The sequence below is a fragment of the Manis pentadactyla genome, chromosome X (assembly GCF_030020395.1).
Source record: "Manis pentadactyla isolate mManPen7 chromosome X, mManPen7.hap1, whole genome shotgun sequence".
Taxonomy (NCBI): domain Eukaryota; kingdom Metazoa; phylum Chordata; class Mammalia; order Pholidota; family Manidae; genus Manis; species Manis pentadactyla.
The window spans coordinates 77,998,587-78,022,030 of NC_080038.1; the positions used below are offsets into that span (position 1 = coordinate 77,998,587).

General features: G+C 36.5%; 1 protein-coding gene across 6 annotated transcripts in view; it reads right to left on the reverse strand.

Annotated features, from left to right (window-relative positions):
- CHM (CHM Rab escort protein) overlaps positions 1-23,444 on the reverse strand; it is a 251,489-nt gene that overhangs the window by 28,539 nt on the left and 199,506 nt on the right. For all 6 annotated transcript variants that reach the window (XM_036929986.2, XM_036929984.2, XM_036929983.2 and 3 more), the window contains 4 exons: positions 22,493-22,570; positions 12,917-13,021; positions 12,448-12,511; positions 5,370-5,466 (listed from right to left, as the gene is read on the reverse strand). In XM_036929986.2, the coding sequence (XP_036785881.2) occupies positions 5,370-5,466; positions 12,448-12,511; positions 12,917-13,021; positions 22,493-22,570 (344 nt within the window). The remainder of the gene's footprint in view (positions 1-5,369; positions 5,467-12,447; positions 12,512-12,916; positions 13,022-22,492; positions 22,571-23,444) is intronic.

Below are 23,444 nucleotides of genomic sequence, written 5' to 3' on the forward strand. Positions count from 1 at the left end.
TAGTTCTGTTTCAGAAGACAGACAAGCTAATTACAGAGAACAGAATAACTTGCAACTCTCAATTAGGGCAGCAGCATTATACGGAGCATTAACTCTATTGTAACTATTAACTAGGACTTTCTAAATAGTGCATGTTATTATAGGAAGAAAGCATACAAGATTTAAAAATGAACATGAACTTCTCTTTTTCTCTGGAACAAGGCAAACTATACATAATTAATTCAAATTTATCTCTTTCAGTCAACCTTCCTAGAGTAAGCCTTACTATTGAGACTAAAAAACCCAAAGCTAGTCCATCTGTCTGTACTGCTGGTTTTATATTAATAGATTTTTAGCTATAGTAAAGATCAGTGAAATAATTTTATCACACAAAAAAGAAGTAACAAAGCTGGAGTCAGAGAGGGCTTTGGAAGAAAAGGGTTCTTGTTATTTTGCTTGAAATAAAGTCACATATTTTTATCAAACATGTATATGAGACATATGGCTCTTTCCACACACTTGCAAAATGTGGACCATATTTGATTAGTATGGGATCTTTCTAAATTCCTTAGACTAAACTCCCCATTCTAATGAAGAAACCAAGACCCAAGAAATGAAGAAACTTGTCCAAGGTCAAAAGTAAATGGAAGTAATTCTGTAGACTCTTGGGCCAATATTTTCTACTATACCAGTATTCGCCTTGAATTTCTTAGAAAGCCAAACTGGAAATTGACTCCCACAACATTAGATACATGAACTAAAAAAGTAAATAACTTGTTACTAATAATCTCTCTTTTAAATTTCATGACTTTAAGATAGACTGTTTAAAAATCTGTTTTTCATTTGCTGGTGGGTAAAAAGTTTTCAAGAAACCTTAATTTAAAAATTTTAAAGTTAGAAAACATCACTTTAGAAGTCAAGACTTTACACGTTCTTTTTTTCCATTTACTCAACAGTGCTAAGCATAATGTACATAGAATGTGAAGATAATCATGCTATAATTGCTTTGAGGCAGTATAGCATGATGATTAAAAAAACAGGCTCTAGATTCAGACGTTCTGTGTTCAAATTCTCTTCTCATTTGTACTAGTTCTGGGGCCTGTTGTAAAGTATTTGCTTTTTCTATGCCTCAGTTTCCTCATCTGAATAACAGAGGAGGCAATGGGATTATCTCATAGAATTGTTGTGATGTATAAATTAATCCATGTAAAGTACTTAGAACTGTGCCTACATACAATAAGGACTTAATGTTAGTTATCATTATTATTAAAATGAAATAAATGTTAACCTAGATGGAAGTTCAAGGTTTTCTCAAAACAGAGGAGCAAATGCCTAAGTGTATGAATGAAGCACAGAAAGGCTTGGGAAAGGTGGTAATATTTGAAATAGGACTCAAAGGATGAAGAAGCATTTAATAAGTTGGCAAGGCCACTTCACATCAAGGGAATAGTATGTGGAAAGGCATAAAGGTCATAGAAAATATGGTAATATTAAAAAGAATAATATTTTGCTCTATCTATTATCCATAACCCAGTATATAACAATGGTATTCTTTTTATGAATGGCAGTTGCCATTTCTTATAGGTTTACTCTTTGCCAGGGACTTTGTTACATGCTTTATAAACAATGAATCTGTATAACAGCCCTAATTTGTCGGTATCTATTGGCATGCAACATTTAGTAGGAGCTCAATAAATATTTGTTGAATAACTATCATCATGGAATGTCTTCTTTATTGTAGGATAGGAAGAAGCCCATAGTCTGAGGGTTGGCACAATGTTTATGATTCATGAGCACACAAATAAAAGTATACAACAGCAGCATTTTTTAAACATGTTCAGCATCAGCACAGTGTATTTTCCTTAAAACAGAAAAAAATTATGTTTGAATCCCTGCTCTGCCACTTACTGAAATGTGTGATCTTAGGTAACCTAATTAAACACCCTAAGCCTTAGTTTCCTAATCTTTGTCCTTCCCAGTCAGTAGGAAGACTTTTCTGAATGAGCTGACCTGAGAAAGAGGTTTGGCGATGTGAGTATACACACACATAAACAGATCATTTAAGCAGGAACAGAACCCAGATGACAAATGCGGGACTTCATGTGGGAAAGCACTAACTTACTTATGATGGGTCACTGATCAGTATGTTGCAGGGCCATTTGGAAAAGCGATTTAAAATTTAAGGAAATATTTACCAAAGTAGGAAGATTTGACAGTAATGAAGACTAAAGAAAAATGGTCAAATGACCACTTGACACATTTTCATATCATAGTGGCTTAGAATTAAACACAAAAAACTGTGGATTCAATTATACATGATCTTAATTATAACAAACATCTGGTACTTGTACATCAAATTTTGATCACACTATTATATATATCTGTAATATGATCCTTTATCCTTGTGGTGCATCCAGTTAAGTCTGTTTTTAATTCACATTGTAGAGAAATTAGAAAATCAAGGTAAACAAAGAGAAAACCTAAAGGTCAGTTACCTGTATTCCCATCACTTAGGGATAACTGCTTCTGTACTTATTTTGGTATATACTCTTTTGGCATGTGTTTCCTATAAATACACTGACATACCTATAAATGGGTATATATGTAGGTGCATATGTGTATATAAACACAAATATATTCCATCCTTCATGATACAAAATAAGTTAAAATTTTATGCAGAACAGAAAACTTATATAAGTAAACCTTTATCATAATAACTAATAAGAAACTGCAAAGTTTCCAACGTACAATTTTTAAGGCCCGGAACACGTCCCAAGTTTTTCTTGAAGCATTCCTAGACCATTCAGACCACAATGACCTCTCCTCCATTTAACATTCATTACATGTATACTTAGCTTATGCTACCTTTCTTTGCTGCTGTGTCTGTTTTTGCTTTTATTTATGATGTTTCTTTTTTCTTCTCCAGTAAATTTAAAGCTCCCTGAGATCAGGAATTATTTCTTTAATCATTTTATGTCTTTATGTCTTACTCCCAAGACCCAGGATAACACCTTCTATTTACCTTGTACTTAAAAAAAAAAAAGCTTGATGAACCAAGAAGTATACTTGTAACACATAAGATACCCACATTGATACCCTTCATGTTTACATTGCTTTTACAAGTTGATAAGAACAAGCAATACAACAGACAAATGAAACAAACAAGAGATTTTCAAAATAAGTATAAATATCCAATAAACATTTTGAAAGGATGTTCAACTTCGTGAGTTATTAAATACAAATTTAAACAAAATATAAATTTTCAGCTTTCAAAGTGGTAAAGGACTTTTGGTAAGATAACACCCAGTGCTCTCCAGGGTTTGGAGAAACAGACATGCTTTGCTTATAAACTACCACTGGATACCTAAGTTTATACAGCTTTGGGAGGTTGGCAAGTTGACATTATATATCAAAAGCCCTGAAATTCTAGCCACTTTGGGACCCACTTACAGAAAGATGGAGTAAAGGCCTTTTTCCCTATTCCTCTTACTAAGCACAGGTAAAAATCTCACACATAATATAAAAATTAACATAAGACTGCAAGAGGTACAGAGAAGAAAGCACACTGCTTAGGGACCTTGGCAGCAAAGGAACAAGATAAGATGGCAGAATTCACCGAGTTTTGTTTTTGCTTCATATATCTTAGACTGGTTACGAGAAAAACTGGCAATTCAGAAACATCAATGGGCTCAGAAAGAAAACACCCCAACAAACACCTACTCTCTCTAGTCAGAGGACAAGGGGCAACCTAGCAAGACAAAAAACTTTAGACAGTGCTCTACTCCAGTTAAACACCACAGAAAAAACTGAGGCCCCAAACTCTGTACCCACCACTGAAGGCTGATCTGGGGAGCTTAGACTCCCAGCCCTTGCCAGGCTGTAACCAGGGGCCCCAACCTCCCCAGTGAGGGGGTGTCAAGGAGGTCAAGTAGGAAATGAAGTATAATAATTTTACTTTTCTTTTTTACATCTTCCAAATTGTCAATACTATGTATTATTATACTAGGGATATAAAAATATTTCATAGAAACATAGTTTATAAAAACAAATTTACAAAAAAAATCACAAACATAAAACAAATGTAAGGTTAGAAAACCAAAGATGAGTGCAGTTTTATTTTGTATCAAAGATGCTAACACAGATAAGAAGACATGAAAAAAGTGGGTTAAAATAATAGGGGAAGATAATAAGGATAACTGTCATGGTAAAGATTCCCCCACATCACAAATCACCATAAAAGGAGAAAAAAACTCTCTGAGCTACTTTTCAAAAGGCAATTTAGGAATATAGCAATACTGGACAAGTTTTCATCACTCTCCCTGCTGGCATCTAGCACCCATCTCTGTGTACCACACTTCTGCCATCTTGCGGTAAGTAGTATCTCTACACTTGAAAACACAATCAGGTTTTCCTTGCCTATGCCAAGCCAGATCAGTCTTCTGCTTCTCGTAATCCATTTAACAGTTTGAGTAAAACTTAATGTAATTATAGAATTAAAAAAATATAGTTAATGATATTATGTTTCCCTCCTATGAATCTCTAGAGTCCACTGTTTGTTGTACCTCTCCTGTGGTACTTTCATATTCTACCTTTTACAGCTACTTTTGTATTTGTCTTAACTGTCCCACTACATTGTGAGTCCCCTAAGGTCAGGACTATGTCACATTCATCTTTACCTACCCTGAAATGCCTAGCAAAGTATACTGCACTCAGCTAATACTGTCTTGTGCCCATTAGGTATGACATAAGATTACAAACACTTCAAATCAGGCTTGTCAACTGCTTATTTATAATCCCTACAGCACACAGTTTACATCAGGCATAGGAATGGCTAATGCATACTTGCTGATTTTTACTTACTGAAACATCTTTAAGACATATATTGTAGAAGGCATGATATCTGACAGAGTTGGAGACAGAAATTTTGATATATACAGGTAAAAGAATAGACAGATAAAGCAATTCCTAACTTTAGTCTCATAAAAAAGAAATAAATTGAGGATTTATACATGGCCTACGTTCAGTAATTAGATTAAGAATTCTAAGGAAAAGTACAGAAGAAAACTAGCAGTAAAGAAAGAAATTTCATGAAAGTGTTTCCAATAAGCCTAAGAAAAATGAGAGAAAGAATTGGAAAGTCACAGAAATTCTTTCACTGGAGAACTTAACAATATACCTGTGAAGATTTAGCCTCAGAAATATCTAGAGCCAAAGGGAAGGTATGAAATGACTTATTGTATGAATATACACCATGAAGAAAATACTGCAACCAACAGTAACAAAAATAAATGGCAAAACACTATAAACACAACACAACTTTAACAGTAGCTGCCCCCCTTTACTTTTAAAACAAACACAAAAGACAAATAAGCAGACTCTACTGTGCTCACATGTGCCTTTCATGCATGTCATTGTGGAAGAACATAACTCAATGACCCGAACAGCCAAAGTTCCTGGTTCCTCTGCTGGCACTGTCAAAATGGAAATCTAAAAAACAGAAACAAAATATCAGACACAGCTATTAGATCCCATTTCCATTCTTCTATCATTAGAGTGTAGTTAACATCCAAAAAGAGTGTCTTTTTTCAAAACTTATTCATGTATGAAAGTTTTAGCTTGCAGGGATGTAATTTTAGAGCAGAATTTGAAACATAAAATGCCCATGTGTTTTAATGTACAATTTCTGCATTATTTATATATGTATACATCATTATGCTGTATTAATTCACAGATAATAAATATTTCAAATATCTTTATATTTAATATTTATTAAATCCTTCAATTCTTTTCAAAGGATGTAATTATGACTTACTACTTCTAAATTGTATGCACTTCAGTGTTTGAAATCAGATCATACTAAACAATTATGATTATTCATAATGGCTAAAAATAGTAGTTATAGAGTACTAAAAGTTAAAAAATGTTATAAATCCCAAAGATAGTGAAACAAGCAAAGTATATGTCAACATAAAGCAAATTATAGCCAAACATGTTCCAAAATGTTTCAAAATGAAGGGTTTCAAATTAAGGACTCCATTAATAAAACTAGAAGCTGAGAATTAAAAGTGAAATTGAAAAATATAAATTCATGTTTATTGATATGTGTATACTGTCCTGGGCACTAGTAGGATGTGGCTATATGGCTTTATTATAAATTTAAAAGACTTTGACCACCTGGTCAATGCTTCTCTATAGAACCAAAAGTTCCAATTTTAGTTCTCAATCTAATCTTCCATCCAGGAAACTATATCCTCTCATATAAGAAATACTTACTAAAAGGTAAAGACCCACTTGTACTTTTACCTGTGGGAATTCTACTTAGATTTTGGTTGGTAATGTCATATTGACAGCCCACAGAGGAAAGCTCTAAAAATAGTTAGTTCTTTTGATAACTATGATTATCCTATTACCATGTTATTTGTATGTGCATTTTTGGACTAAGATGTCTCAACAACTGTGAATATTCCTCTTAACTTCCTTTGCTGTTGTTCACGATAATAAGTGCCATACTTCAGCAGTAAACAGAGAGGAGCCACAAAAACAAGTACCTAATGCTGTGCAATAATTATCAAATGACTATTACTAAAAATATGCACATAACTGGAAGGGTATCTTAGGGCCTGCACCAATATGTAAGTACAGACATGCCTCATTTCAGTTAGCTTCACTATTCTGTGCTTCACAGATACCGCATTTTTTTCTTTACAAATTGAAACTGTTGCAACCATCAAGCAAGTCTATCGGTGCCATTTTTCCCAACAGCGTTTGCTCACTATACATCTTTGTGTCACTCTTGGTAATTCGCACAGTAATTTTCCAAACTTTTTCATCATTATGTTTTGGTGATCTGTGGTTGGTGACCCTTGATGTTGCTATTATAATTGTTTTGGGGCACATGAACCATGCTCATGTAAGATGGCAAGGTTAGTAAACGTGTGTTCTTACTGCTCCATTGACTGGCCGTTCCCCCGTCTCTTTTCCTCTCCTCAGGCCTCCCTATTCCGTGAGACACAATATTGAAATTAGGCCCATTAATGGCCTTTAAAGTGTTCAAGCAAGAGGAAGAGTCACACGTCTCTCACTTTAAATCAAAACCTAGAAATGATTAAACTTAGTAAGGAAAGCACATTGGAAGCCGAGATAGGCCAAAAACTAGGCCTCTTGCACCAAACAGTTAGCCAAGTTGTGAATGCAAAGAAAAGTTCTTGAAAGAAATTAAAAGTACTATTCCAGTGAATACACAAATGGTAAGAGAATGGAACAGCCTTCCTGTTGACACGGAGAAAGTTTAAGTGGTCTGGATAGGTCAAACCAGCCACAACATTTCCTTAGGCTAAGGCCTAATCCAGAGCAAGGTCTTAAGTCTCTTCGAAAGTCTATGAAGATTGAGAGGTGAGAAAGCTGCAGAAGAGAAGTTGGAAGCTAGTAGAGGCTGGTTCATGAGGTGCAAGGAAAGAAGCCAACTCCGAAACATCAAAATGCACAGTGCAGTGGCAAGTGCTGATGTAGAGGCTGCAGCAAATTATCCAGAAGATGTAGCTCAGATAATAAATGAGGGTGGCTACATGCAACAACAGATTTTTCAGTATAGATGAAAGAGCCTTTTATTGGAAGATGCCATCTAGGAAGTTCAGAGCTAGAGAGGAGAAGTCAATGTCTGGCTTCAAAGAGCAGGCTGACTCTCTTGTTAGGGGCTAATGCAAATGGGGACTTTTTAGTTGAAGCCATTGCTCATTTACCATTCTGAGAATCCTAGAGCCCTTAAGAATTATGCTAAATCTATTCTGCTTGTGCTCTATAAATGAAACAACAAAAAAAGATGACAGCACATCGGTTTACAACATGGTTGACTGAATACTTTAAGCCTACTGTTGAGACTTACTGCTCAGAATAAAAGATTCCTTTCAAAATATATCAGTTCTTCGTCATCCAAGAGCTCTTACGGAGATGGACAATGAGATTTATGTTGTTTTCATGCCTGCTAACACAACATCCATTCCGCAGCCCATGGATCAAGGAGTCACTTCAGTGTTCAAGTCTTCGTACTGAAGAAATGGATTTCATAAGGCTATAGCTGCTTCAGATAGTGATTACTCTGATGGCTCTGGGCACAGTAAATTGAAAACCTTCTGAAAAGGATTCACCACTAAGAACATTTGTGATTCATGGGAAGAAGTCAAAAGATCAACATTAACAGGAGTTTGGAAGAAGGTGATTCCAACCCTCATGTATAATTTTGATGGCTTCAAGACTTCAGTGGAGGAAGCTACTTCAGATGTGGTGGAAACAGCAAGAGAACTAGCACTGGGAGTGGAGCCTGAAGCTGTGACTGCACTACTGCAATCTCATGGTGACACTTTAATGGATGAGGAATTGCTTAAGAATGAGCAAAGAAAGTTGTTTCTTGAGATGGAATCTACTGCTGGTGAAGATGCTGTGAAGCTGAAAAGACAGCAAAGGATTTAGAATATCACATAAACTTAGTTGATAAAACAGCAGTAAGGCTTGAGAGGATTTAAACAATTCTACTGAGGGTAAAATGCCATCAAACAGCATCACGTGCTACAGAGAAACCGTTTGTGAACAGAGAAGTCAATTATGATGCAAACTTCATTGGTGTCTTACTTTAAGAAATTGCCACAGCCTCCCCAAACTTCAGAACCACCACCCTGATCAGTCAGCAGCCATCAACATCAAGGCAATTCTCTCCACCAGCAAAAAGCTTCTGACTTGCTCAAAGCTCAGGTGATAGGTAGCATTTTAACAATGAAGTATTTTTAAATTAAGGTATATATGCACATAATCTTTTAGACATAATGGTATTGCACTTAATAGACTACAGCATAGCATAAGCATAACTTTTATATGCAATAGGAAACCAAAACCTCACTTGACTCACTTTATTGCAATACTCATTTTTGTGCAATATTTGCTTTATTGTGATGTTTCCTTTATTGCGGTAGTCTGGAACCCAACCTACCATATCTGAGGTGAGCCTTTGTACTTTTGTTTCCTACAGCCATCATCTATAATCTTTAAAAATTGAGATATATTCAGTAATCCTCTACCACTTCACCTTCTATCTCCTGAACTCTGAGAATGTAATGTCTTATATCTCAGGGACAGTAAAAAGGCATCAAGAGAAAATTCACTCAACCCTCTAATACCACTTCCATAAAATTTATGTAGACCTACAGTTACTCTTTCCTCTTTAAGTCGCACCATTTATGCTTCAAAACCTTAAGGAGTTGAAATAACACATCTAGGAAACAAAGATAGGCAGACTGATCATTCTGATGGCTGTGTGGAGGGTGGATTTGAAGGGGACAAGATGAGAGGCAGGGCAGCCAGTGAGAAGGCTGAGATTATGAGTTCTAAAACCAGAGACTGAGAGGAAAAGCAGACTGGTGCAACTTCCAACAAGTGTACTGACAGGAACCTGGAGGCTCCAGAGATGTCAGAATGGGAAGAAGTTGTTTGTGGAAGGCTATCAGTGTCATTCATGGAGGAAGGGAGCACTGGATGAGTAGTTTTGAGAGGGAAGTGGTGAGCTCAGCTCTGAGTATGTTCAGTTTGAAGGGACCCTTGGCATAGATAGCCAGCAGGAAGTTTGGCATATGGGCCAAGATGCCAAGGAGATGGAGAAGTAGCTGTCACCAACATTCATGCAGAGGTCAAACAAGAGCACACGGAATCAAGCAGCAAGTGTGCACAGAACAAGAGGTACTGGGGAAGCAAGAACCCTTCCACAATATTGAGGAGCCCCAATATTTAAGAGGAGGACAGAGCCCACAAAGGAAGTAGAGGGAGAGGAGCCAGAGAGTTATAAGGAGAACCAGGAGAGCACAATGTCATGGAAGCCAAAGGAGTAGTGAGTTTCAAAAGAAAGGGAATAATCAACATTGTCAAATATATCAGAAAAAACCTGGTAGACAGAAACTAGAAAATGTCCTGTGGCCCTGACTATTGTGAAGTTATTAATGAGATTTTAGCAAGAGAAACTGTAGCGGAAATGTGAAGGTGGAAGCCAGGATGATCTATAAATGAATGAGAGGGATGTTGCTGGATGCAGCAAGTACAAATACCATCTTGAAAATGTTGAGAAGAGCAGAGGAGAGATTGGATACTAGCTAGACCTGGGGGCAGAGTCGAGGTAACATTTTTTGTTTTGTTTTGTTCTTTATTTTTACTTGGGGAACAGAAAACACTAGTACATGTATGTAAGTTGAGAGGAAGGTGCCAATAGTGGGGAGAGGCTGAAGATGCAGGAGAGAGAGCAGGCACACAGGGTGGTGTGTGTGCTTGCGTGTCACGGGCACTTGTGAAAGGGGTGGCCTGGGACAAGGAGGAGAGCCCCCTCATTAGTGTCTATGCCAATGTATATAAGTCGTGGGTGGTGGGGCTAGAGGTCAAAGGTCATTGTGCTTAGTAGGTGACTCATTTTCCTCAGTGGAGCAGGGGTGCAGGAGTGAGAGGACTAAGGGAGAGAAGGATGGGTAAAATAGTGAAGACCTGGACTAGGCATGGAGGGGAAAGGGAGAGGGAGCTGCCTGAGGCTACTGGAAAACCTAAACAGTGGTGGGTTCTGAGGATTCAACCAAATGAGTTTGGCACCCCTGACTCTTGTGGCAGTGCCAGTCTGTCTAATCGTGAGGTTTTCTCAAGCAGTCCTCAGTGGTGCAGCTACAGATTACAGCCTCCTCTGGGATGGGATTTTCCTCTGTGGGTGCAGTGGAAGAACACAGCTATAAGGGAGTTGTTGGAAGGGCAGTTCAGAAGATCCACCAAGGGGTTTAGGACAAGGAAAAGGAAGAGGTCAGAAGGAAACTGGTAATCTGGTAAGAAAAAGAGAGGACAAGAAATTGGTTTCTTAACAGGTCAAGAGGATGGGAAGGGAAAAGAGAATGAAAGAGTTGGAACGATAAGAGCAGATTAATGCTGCTGGAAACTCATGACTTCTAGATTCATCTGGGCCACTGATGCTCCCCAGCCATCTGACCACAACACAGGTCACTCTCCAGTTCCCCACAACGACTATTTTTACATCTTTTTTGAGCTTTGACCTATTCCCCATCCCCACTCCCACACCCCCATTCTCAGGAAATGCCCTCACCTTGCAATTTAAAGAGTAAATAGAACCCACCAGATGGGAACTCCCAAACTACAAACAGTCCAGCATTCACACTCTTATTTTAAGGTTTCTCATATCCCATCTAAGGGCAACGTTTTACTTGGATCTTGCTGAATCAACTATCTTCCTTCTCTCCTGGGTATCTTCAACCTCTCCCTTTCTACTAGATCCATCTCATCAGCTAAAATATACATTAAACTTTTAAAAGAAAGACAAGGCCTCTTCACTTCCATATCCCTCTTCAGGAGCCACTTCCTCTCTCCTACCCTTCACAGCATAGCTTCTTCAGAATTGTTTCTATTTGCTCTCTTCACTTTTCTGCCTCCCTGTCACTCTGACCCACTCACAAAGCTCATGGTTTACCGGGAAGATAGAGACAAGACAACTGGCAATTACAACATAGCATGACGAGTGCTATGATGGCTGCTGTAACATTCCTTGCTCACACTCATCACACTGAACTGTAGCTGCAATTTGTCTGTATCTGTATCTTCCAGACTGCAAGCTATAACGGCAGTGAAGCTCTCACGGTTAGTACCAGCTCTGCAGAACCCAGCACACTGGCTGACATGTAAAAGGCACTCATTGGTTGAGGAATGATTAAATGAAAGGATTTATGCTCACATACATAACAAACATATCTGTGTTATATAATCAAAAACTTCCAACTTAAGGAATTTTAGGAACCTGTTTTCATCAGTAGCACACAGAATAGGTCTTACAGTCACACTGAGAAAGCTGATTTTATCAGTCAGTGTAAAATAGGGTCAGAAGAGAAGGGGACATACTTCCAGAATTCGGTGGGCAGACTAAGGAAAAACCACAGACATAAAGCCATTCCTATAGAATTGGGGGTGAGGAGGAGGAAGAGGGACCTGAAATGAACAGTGGTAATGAGGAAATATTAGAACTGGAAATGTGTGTTGGTGCTCATTTACACGAGACCTAATGGTGGGCTTACTACCACTGCTATAGGGCTGGTTACCATGAAGACTTTTCCTCCAACATTTTTAAATGTATTCTCTGAGGATTCTCTTTTTCTTCCCATAATAACATATTTTCAATTTAATAGAAACAGTTGTCAAAAACTAGGATTTAGTCCAATTTTCCTAAAATAAATCTGTTACATAAGAAACAATTATTTGTTCCCCTGGAAGGAAATCTATAAGAAACCAAGATTATTACATAATTGCTCATGTGTATTTTTTTTAAATGCATTAAACATATACCAGCATGTATGGCTTAATATATTTTTATTTCACCAATATTAATTTCTACATACTAGCATATAGATTAACTTAACAGCATGTTATTAAAGAGTACAGTACTTAAATTACCTGTTGATCAGAATCTGCTTTTAGTACAGATCTATCTGTAATCAGGACTGCCCTAGAGATCTGCCTGTAATGCAAAACACAGTTATCAGTGATTCAGACTCCATGGACAAGCTTCATTTGTAGTTATACAATCACCAGAAGGCACATTTCAAAGATTTAAGTCATGATAAAAGTGTCATCTCCCAAAACCAAGTCAAATTCTCCTTTAATCTTTTCTTGGCTCATGAAAGGAGGATGTGTGAGCTGCAAACAAATCCCAGCTGATCTGAAGGATCTGAATTTAGGCTAGGCTTCCCTAAACCCAAGCCCTGTAAGAGACCAGTGGTAATATGTTGAATTTCTCTTTGGTTTGGTATACATTTGCATTTTACTTGGAGAACAGAGTCATATAAAAGTGTCAAGATAAGCACAAAGCTAAATTTCCCTAAGTTTCACTTTCCCTTGGGAAGTGGGTGGAGAGGTGCCTTACCTGTATTGCACATTCGAGCACGTGTTCTCAGAAAAGTAACTGTCCTCCACAAGGAAATGCTTAGCGATTATTCTCTGACCGAACTGATCTATGATTGCTTTGCATCTACAAAGAAGATAAGCATAGCAAAAAAGTTCTCATTAATGATTAAATAACTGATAAATAATGAACATAATCAACTAATTTTGAATCTAAAACCAGTTTCTTGGAGGACAAGATTTAAAAATTGCCTATAATTTCACACTTTGACACAAAACTTAACTAAATTATATGAATACATAGTCTTGTTGCTTTTTTGTAGTCTCTTAAACTATAAGCATGAAATAGAACTTATTTATTTTGAACACCATTATTAAGTAACAGTAAAGTGAGGTCAAACACTTTATGAGCTTTTCTAATGTTTAGGAACACGTACATTTTTCCTTTGTTTAGAAAACAGGCTCTTTTTTTTTCCTTAACAGATTAAAGGAAAGGGCAAGAGAAAACTTGATTAAATATCTTGTTAAATCATTCATAGCCTGTATAAGCCACTACAGGCTTTTAATTTTTATGTTAAGTGTTGCTTTCTCTTTTGTTCAGAATATCTGGTCACATGTGTGATAATGTTTAAAGCCAAGAAAAAGGGGCTAGAGCTTCTTTTAATACCTATTTCCACTTTACTTCAAAGGATGATCATAGAAAGATTTCTTTCAAGTGCTATTTCCATATAAGGAAAACACTTATGCACAGACATTATCAGGTCTCTGTCATCTGATATGTTTTGGAACAATGAATCATATAGAACCCTCCATTGACCTTCTTTCAATGTGTCTAGATAAAAGGATGAAAATTAGAATCCATCTCCTTGCAGTGCCACAAGTTATAAATGTACTTTATAGGGCTCATTATCCAAACTAATGGACTAAGGGCAACATCCTTGAAATGGACTTACCAGCACTGACAAAGCCAGTATGCAATATTTCAGGAAGTATATGCAAATGCCTGCGTGTTTGCTATACCTTTTTATTATGAAAATATCACAATGTACTTTTGTCACAGCTTCTCCTTTTGGAACCAGAATTATTTAATTAGAAATACACTTACATGTTGCTCCTCACAATATGCAAACAAGTAATTTCAAACTTTTACCATATTTTAAATATACTGGTACAAATTAAAATATCCTATATCACTCTAAAAACAAGTCACCTAAGAGATATGTACCAGGCGTAAAGGCATTAAAAATAAAATTATGTACACCCAAGACCAAGTGAGAGGAATTTAATTTGTATTCCTTAAAGGTAGATGATGATATGCTGATATTCTTAAATAAATGGCATGCCACTATTATCGAGACAGACTAAGATATTCTGTGATTTTAGATACATATCATGTTTTAGTCAGTTAAACACATATTAATACATACGTTATGTTACATTATTATGTATTTTTTCCCATCTTACTTCCACTTCCTTTTTCTTTTCCACTTATGTTTCTATGCATATTTCCTAACATGTCATTCAACTAGTACTCTTGCCTTATGAAATACTTAACTAAGTAGATATAAGGTATTTGTACCTAGATATAGTATTTTTCAAAAAAATTATTTAAAAACTGAAAAGGTAAGTTAACTCACTCCGTCTCCTGTTTTTAAAACATTCATTTACAATTTAAAACACATGGTACTTTAGACAACAGAGAAGATAAATATGCTGATCCATCTTTAAACATGGATTCCTATGTCCTGGAAGCAATGACCAGCCTTTTTCTTACCTTTAAGTCAGAGACTATAGAAAGTTAAGAGGGAATAATCTGGGCAGAAAAGAGAGGGTATTAAAATCTTCTATATCTTGACAGGGACTTGGGTTATACAGATTCATCATTTGTCAAAACTCAGCTAATGAGCACTTAAGATTTGGGCACTTCACTTTACATAAATTTTACATCCAAAGGAAAAAGCTGTAAATAAATACTGAACTCTAGTCAATAATAGGCATGCAGAGGTGTTTAGAGGGAATTGTACTGACATCTGGAGTTTACTGTGAAGTACTTAAAAAAGGCGACCAAACAGGTAGAGGAATGCCTATGTGGTAGATATATAATTAAGCAAGTATACTGAAATGTTAACTGTAGACTTTAAGTGGTAGATATACAAATGTTCACTCTGACATTCTTTTATCTTTGTTGTAGATTTGAAAATTTTCATCATAAAATGGAAAAAAATTGGTGGGTGGTGGGTGTTAGTATAAATCTTGGATTCTAGTCTAAGTCTTTGCAAAGGGCCCTCACTTAAATAAACCACACAATGAAACCTGGCCCTCAAGCTTGTGGAGACCTCCTTGCTTTGTAGGCTTCCAAACACTAATAGAGCTGCTTCAGTGGTATCTATACCTTGGTGACAGGCAGACACTGGTAGGTTATGGTATTAGAAAGAACTACTAGGAATCACTCTAAAGGGAAGGAAGTATGTGGGTGCAGGGGTTAGGGAGCTCAACTATGCAAGAACAATATACCAATAAATGTGCCTATTTATGCTGAGGCTTCTGGATTAAATCATGATTCTCAGAGATGAAGGAGGAGGAGGAGGAGGAAGAAAATCAGAATCACACCTGGGGGACTTTTTCAAATTATAAGTACCCCTGGAGATTCTGATAAGCTCCCAAATCCCAAGAAAGAATCACTGTCAAGTGTGCCACTGCTATTGTTGTATCTTTAATCTGTGCTAGGTGGAGAAGAGTCCAGAGCTATTGCTATAGAATATTGATTTCTGCAGAAATTGAGGTGATGGTCCCATATGCCCAGTCAGTCTGGTAGATGATAATAACATGGCTTACCTGATAGCCTCACTTGGAGGTACTAAGGCTCTAGGCCTGAGCAAAGCTGTGCAAATTAAGATATGTTTACATAAGCAATTAAGATTTGTTTTCCCCTCAGATACCTGACTTACTGTTATACACTAGGCCTAACTGGGAGAACAATGAAGAAAGGAATATTGATTTCAGACCCAGGCTTAGGCTCTATATTATAAAGATTAGCATAAAAAATTAGGCGACATTCAAGTAACGGAACAGCAAAATGAAACAGTGCTGCTAGAGACATTAAAACACCCTCCCACATGAACCTGAGGACACCATTGAAGGTTAACAGCATTTCAGATTTAGTTGAGGACCTTGCTGAGCCTCATAAATAGTAAACTGAGGAGGAACATGATAAGAGTCCCCTGTTACAGGGACACAATGACCAAGTTGGTCATAAGAATCACTGAAGCCAGACCGAACAATTCTAGAGCTGAGCTTTCTAAATCAGCAAATCACAACAGTTCTTCAGTTTTTGGTTCAATGACATGAAGGCACAAACAGCAAAATGATGATAAGAAAACACTCAGCAAGATAAAAACTCATTATCTGGATTTTGGCCCAGATGAGTAAAACAGCATTAAAATAGGTATCCAGTCTCTCTGACCTTCAGAATTAATATCCCAACAAGACTGCATGGTAAGGAACACCAAAAATCACATAAAAAATAATTAAAAGGAAAAATGTGTTTATTAAAGATATTAGAAGATTGCCAATCATTGAAGGAAAGAAAATAATTCTCCCAGTACTATGCCCTTCCATGCTTTTGCACACACATTAGTTTAACTGTGATGTCATCAGTAAAACCATTCCAAAACACTTAGCAGTTATTTTTTGAGTAAAAATCTACTCCAAACAGATGGGTAACTTCAAATCTATGGTTCTCTGCTCTGACCAATTCTAAGCTCTGTATCCACATTTTTAACTATTATCTATTTCTTCCTGGACAGACACCAAACCCTTTTTAAACCTAGCATGCCCCAAACTGAGTTCCACCATGGCTCCTCACCTGCTTCTCCCCTTAGAATCCCTCTCTCAGGTAATGACACAGAGTTTCCCTAGCTCAGAATCTCTTTTCCCACATCTCACCTGCTTCTCAAGTTTGATTCCAACTTACAAAGATTTCTTGAAACTAGCCTCTTCTGTCTTCACTGACACTGCCTTTAGACTCTTGTTAAGTCTAATAAGATAATGGACTGCTAGAAAGTTGGCAGCTCATTTGTTTGACATGAGTGTACAGCGTAACAACCACATGGCCAAGCACTGTTCTAAGAGGTGAAAATAAATATATCTTGTCCTTAAGGACGATGAAGATTCAGACACAATTATAAGACAATGCCCATGTCCAGTGATAAGAGAAGAGGACAGGGTATCAAGAGCATTCTAAGGAGAAGTATCAAACTCAGTTTAATGAGGGGGGCTGTGAGGGGGTCAGGCAGTGGAGTATTAGGGAATGCTCTTCAGAGGAAGTAATACATTAGCTGCTTTTAAAGGATGAAACCCTGTTAAATAGGCAAATAAAAAGAACATTTCAGGTAGAAGGGCAGCATTTGCTGAGGTACAGAGGCAAGTAAGAAGCACAGGGAACCATAAGAGGTTTGGTATTAACTGACAATACAATGCAAGTAGGCAGGGAAGACACATGTGTTTAGAGAGGTAGGCAGAGGCCAGATCCCAGAGTCTCACGTGTTGTGTAAAAGGGTCTTAGACTTTATTCTGAAGTGACATAAAGCCAGTGAAGCTTTTTACACAGGAAGGGACAGAGCTGTATCTGTATATTGAACAGGTCTCAATCTGTATCTATCTCATTACTTTATTTGGTCTTTAACACCCCTGAGTAGACTATTAAGCTCCATGAGAACAAAGACTATGATTGTCTTGCTCTCTGCTGTATTCCCAGTGCCTGGCACACAGTAAACAACTAATATTTGTTGCCTGGATGGCTGAATGGATGGAAGGATGATGGAAATATTCCATGCATGTGAACAGTGTAGAGATAGAAACAAAGATACAGAGTATCTGATTTGGGAGATAAAGAATCTCTCCATCACAGTGCTTCTTACAAATCACTGTCAGAATTACTAACCAGAAGTAGCAAATCTAATCTTGTTAGAAAACCCCTTAAAACACTACTGATTATAGTCCAAACTCCTTAGCATAGCATAGAAGGATCTTCACAGTACATCTCCTCCATGGGATTCCACAGTATCCAATACATTAATAATTTCTACCAACTAACATGTACTGAGCTCTTGCTATGTATAACAAATAGCTTTCTGTGCTTTATCTTTTCACTTAATGTAATAACCCAATGAGGTAGGTACTGTCATGTCCCACTTTGTAAAGAAACTGAAGCACAGAGAGGTTAAACAACTTGTTAAAGTTCACTCAGCTAGTAAGTGGGGGAACCCAGTCTATCTGACTTTTCAGCCTGCACTGTTTACTGCTATCTCTTTATACACAAGGGCAAGGTCCATGTTTTGTTCATCTCTTTATCCCCATAGCAACTAGCATAGGGGTTGGTGGAGGTTAAATATCTAGAATATTATCACTACCATTCTGCAAATGGGACATGCTAAAATTTGTAATTCAGCAATTTTTCTATAATGACAAATGGTATTAAGAATCGGTCACCTCATGCTTGGTATAACACACTATTCATTAATAATTTCCAAGTATCTGGGAAAGAAACAGTTATTCCTAACATCAGAAAAAGTTATCTCCAAGAAATAGTCATAGCAGGAAATCTACTAAGTGAGACAGCTGAAGTACACAAGGAACATTAGCTGAAGTAATTAGACTCAGACTACTGGTTACAGACATACTGGTCCAAGGTCATCAATACCATACCCTAATATCAAATACTGTATTGCTAAGTGGCCAAATGTAATTTACAGGAGTTTTACATGGTCAGCACAGCTGCAAAGGAAAAGAAATCTGTTCAACAAGAACATTCAGTGTTTCCAGAAACAGTTAACAGAGGGGTTCTCACTAAATTAGAATTTAGTGAGAGGGTATAGAAAAAAACTACTGATATCTATATGTCCTCTGAAAACCAAGAATGCAGAGCCAATGGGTAACATAGGAAAGAAAGCACAGTCAACATGGATGTCAGAAAAAGCAAATTAAACAAAAATGAAAAATAAGATCTAGCTGAAAATATGTATGCATTTGATTACATATTCCTTATTTTTTCTCTCAGAGTTTGTATACTTCAACGTGTAACCACAATAAACTTAATGATGATCATTTATGCCTCTACTGGCTTTCCTAAAGGAAGGTGAAAAGAAAAGCACAAGAAAGGCTGTTATCAGTTTTTAATCTGCATTCATTTCATTTAACACATAGCTATTGAATATAATGTGATAGGAACTTGCCTTGCTTCTAGAGATAGTGTAGATAGTAGTGAGATCTTGCCTTTCCTTAGAGAGGACCTACAATTATATGTATGGGGACCTGACTCGGGTTGGCAAATGGTTCGGACCTAGTCTGTGGGATCAGAAAATAAACTTAGATCTTAGACTTAAAGCGTGAGTAGTTCTTAACTATACCAAAGGGGAGGGGGATGTCAAGTGTTCCACATAAATAGGGAAAGAAAAGCAATCTAAAAGCATAAGAAGACAAATGCAAACCTCTGCAGACTTGTTTTAGAATTTTCTAAATTCTGAAATAAACACTTCAAATATTCTAATTAAACTTAGAATAAACAATTGTTTGAGTCAACCTGGATTCCATAAAGAAACATATGCTAAATATGCCCAAATATGAACTCAACGTTTTACCTCAAAAAGTTTATCCCTCACTTTATATTCAGTCCTAACAAAACATCTCTTATTAATGGTAGCTCTCTCAATTAATTGATTTTGAAAAACAAACTAGTGTTTGGGAAAGATACATTAGCCTGAGTCAATTTCAATCAATACTAGCTTTAGATATTTATAGAGACTATTTGATTTGATAGAATGGAGTTCTTTTAAAAGAGGTAAAAAAGGTATAAACTTGTAATTATTAGTGAAGGCATGAATTTATAATTTTCAAGTATTGGTTGTCTCTTAATTAAAACTTTTAAAGATCACTTAGGCAATTCAGTATAGTGAGAATATTGTAGACATCATGAATATTATGAATGCAGGTCAAATTTTAAAAACTATCCTAATATTGAAAAAATAAGTATTATGGCTTGGAATAAATTTTCCAGTAAGAGAATCATATGCAGAATCCAAAATGGCTGGCTATCTTAAACAACCAAGATGGAAAAGAAGATATTCACTAGAAAACTGGGCTTCTAGTAACTTAATAACATAATAAATAGCATGAGCAGACATTCTGCTATTTCCTTTATATCTGTTATAGATACATATAAGTTTCAACATTTTTTAAATTTCTCACTGCGACTGAAGATTACCCAATATGCAAGAATGGCCTACATTTGAGCATATAAAACATTTTAAGATAATTTTTTCTAAAAGTTAAGGAAAAACGGAGTACTTTCTATGTACTTTCAGTAACTCAACCAAAGCATGTCACATCTGAGAAGACACTCAGCAATTATGGCAGAGTCCATCTACCTTATCTTATGGATAAAGGAACCAGCCCAGAGAAAAGTAACTTGCCCACTGTCATGCATGGCAGTGATGAGTTCCAGGTGTTCTCTCATTCCACGGCTACCTGGCCATGCATGCCTTAGGAGCTGTTAGGTAATAATTGTTATTCTTGAGCTCTTTCTATGAAGATATAAAAGCAATGTTAAATCAGTAGCAGTATGTCTGCTATTTAAAATTCAGATTTGATTCCAATAGGTCTGGAAGGTTCATCTTGGTAAGGGCTTAAAATGAATTAAGACCTAGAGCCCCCAGTGCACCACAGAACACAGTACAACAACTGGCTAAATCGTGAGCTTTACCTTACAGATGAGTGTTTCTTAATGTCATGTAAGGAGTACATACTTTAGATTTACTTGGGGTTTTCCTTAAAACTGCAAACTCCTTGGCTCTACTCTAAGCACGTTACCCAATTTTAGTCTCCAAGGGTGAAGCGTAGAAATCGGCCTTTTTTTTTTTTTTTTACAAGTTTACCTGGTGATTCTTAGGCAAATTAAAATTTGACAACTACCAAACTTTGGTCTTTAGACCCTTAGCCCTGAGCTATCTGTTGCAACTGAAATCTGCAGGAGATCCTAAAGAAGAGTCCCTCTGTTTAGAGTCTGTAATAAAAACTAAGTCAAAGTTAAAGTAAATGTAGCCTTGAAATGTAGTTCAACAAATGCTATTACTGTACTAACATACCCATGTCTTTTTTTTTTAAACACACATAGGTCATGCAAATTCTTCATGTCACTCAGAGTAAAATGTGGGACTGGAATGGGGCCCAAAAAAGGCAAAAGGATCTAAGTAAATAAGCACCAAACAAGCAACTGATTATCTGGCTTTCCATCATGAGAACATGCTCATGCTTCAAATTGAATGCGTAAGGAAAAATGACTCCAAGAGTCATAAAGACAACTATTTCTTCATGAACCTCCACAGAACTCTTCATGAGCCAATATTTGAATATCCAGAGACTTCAGGGACAGATTTTTTACTGTAGATTATGTTTCATTTATGTAGTACTTTCCGTTAAATTGCTAAAAGTACTTTACAAGCCTTTAAACAATCTGTTTTATCTTATACCAGATAATTACTTTTCTAAAGCAAATTCAATGTCTAATCATTATATGATCTAGAATTTTTCTCCACTATCTCTCAAAATACTAGTTATTGTGCAATAACTAGTCTATAAGAAGTTAACATTTTATGACATTTCCAACCATACACAATCATTGTGAAGTAAAAGAAGCAGCTTAAAATTATATTTTTTAAGTTTCCCCCAAAAATATGAAGGTACTTTATGACCTGAATAATACTATTTCTTTATATACCACTAAAAACAGTCATGTAAGAGATACAAGTTGGTAGATGCTTAAGAATACCTAACAACAACAAAACCATATAGCAGGTAAACTCCCAAAACTTTATAGTTGGCCCATTTAAGTTTCAATGTAAAACTTAGAAATTAAAGAATAGTACTTACTTAGTGTAATTCAGACAAAAGCATATCTTAGCAACTAAATAATAAATCCTAGAAAAATATAATTGAAATATGAAAATACATAAATAAATAGATAGTACTCAGCTTTTTTTTTTTTTTAAAGCAGGTACTTTCTTACTTCAATCCTAAACCAGCCTGCAGGCCTGCTACGGTTGTAAAAGAATTTATCCTTAGATAACAGGGCAGCACAGTTTATGACAACAATCAACCTAAAAAATTCATTAAAGTCTTTTCTCTAGGAGTGACATGCATTATCAGCAGAGATTAATCTGATGAGTCTTTAGGTGAGCTCCATTTTTAAAAATGCAATAACAAAGGGTTTTGTTGTCATCTGATGAAAATCAATTAAAGGAGGTAAGGCCACAAGGAAAACTAACATCACTCATCACCCAGCCCGGCAGCTGAAATGATTTGTCTTCCAAGCTTGGATGATCAGGAGCTATAGTTATATTGCAGGGAAATTAATTTAGCTTCTATATTCTGAACTCACTTTCCTTGTTCTGGACGATCTAAACACAAATTACTTTTAATCAAGGTTGATATGTTATTAATACCAAGGAGGATCTTTGAAGAATCATTTTTTTAAAATGGACTTTATCATTTTTCACCTGCGCTTGGGGTATAAATAAAGGAAAGTAACTTGTATCATTCTTACTTTCCAGATTCTTTGTCCACAACAAGGCACTGTACTGAATGACGAAGACAATAGATTCCTCCAAACACAGCACACATCCTAGGGAGGGAATAGGAAAATGAGAATTAGGATTTGTGAGTTGAAAATTAAAGTAACATTTATTTTTAAAAAGTATCTAACACTTAATAATTGGTATTAGAGAAAAAATATTTTGATCATTTATTATTTTCTCTATCATGGTAACAAGACTCTCTCAAGAGGTAAGATTAGTAATATCTTGATGCAGCACGAGGTACTACTGCTAATAATACTGTGCAGAAGCCTAAAATTGTGACCAAGCCAAAAGTGTCCTAATCAAACTCAGTTGTACCCCCCCAAAACCAGCTACTGACTACCTAAGATAACAGACTGCAAGTAGACTCAAGAGGTGATGTATGAGATCCCAACAGAAGTGACCACAGAGAAGTGCTGAGGAAACGAGCGGGGAAGATGCTGGGAGACCCCTGGAGCTTCTGCTTATCATAAAAGTAAGCAAAAACTAAACTGGGAACTGAAAAGTAGAGCCATAAGCCCTCGAGTTAATGCTACAGAATCTCTAAGGAGTTTACCTATTTCATGAGTCTAAGTGCTTGAGTTTTAATGCCCACATAGGGAAAGAAGAGGTGGGAGGATCCAAAGAAAGCGGGGAGTAAATAATGACTTTTTTTTTTATAACAGCCGGATTACACCCCAATGAAAAGGTGATCAAGGGAAAAAAATCCACTTATTACAAGAGGGAGAAGACATAAGAATTGTTTTACCTAAGGCACTGGGTGGGGGAAGATCATACCTTTGCATTTATAACCAGTGACCTGCCCTCGGACAGATTGAGGGTTTGAAATTGCACCACTACATGATCCAAGAAACCCTTCACCAACAAAATATCATGAAAAGTGGCTCTGGGTCAGTAATATCCCTGGAGACTTGGTAGAAG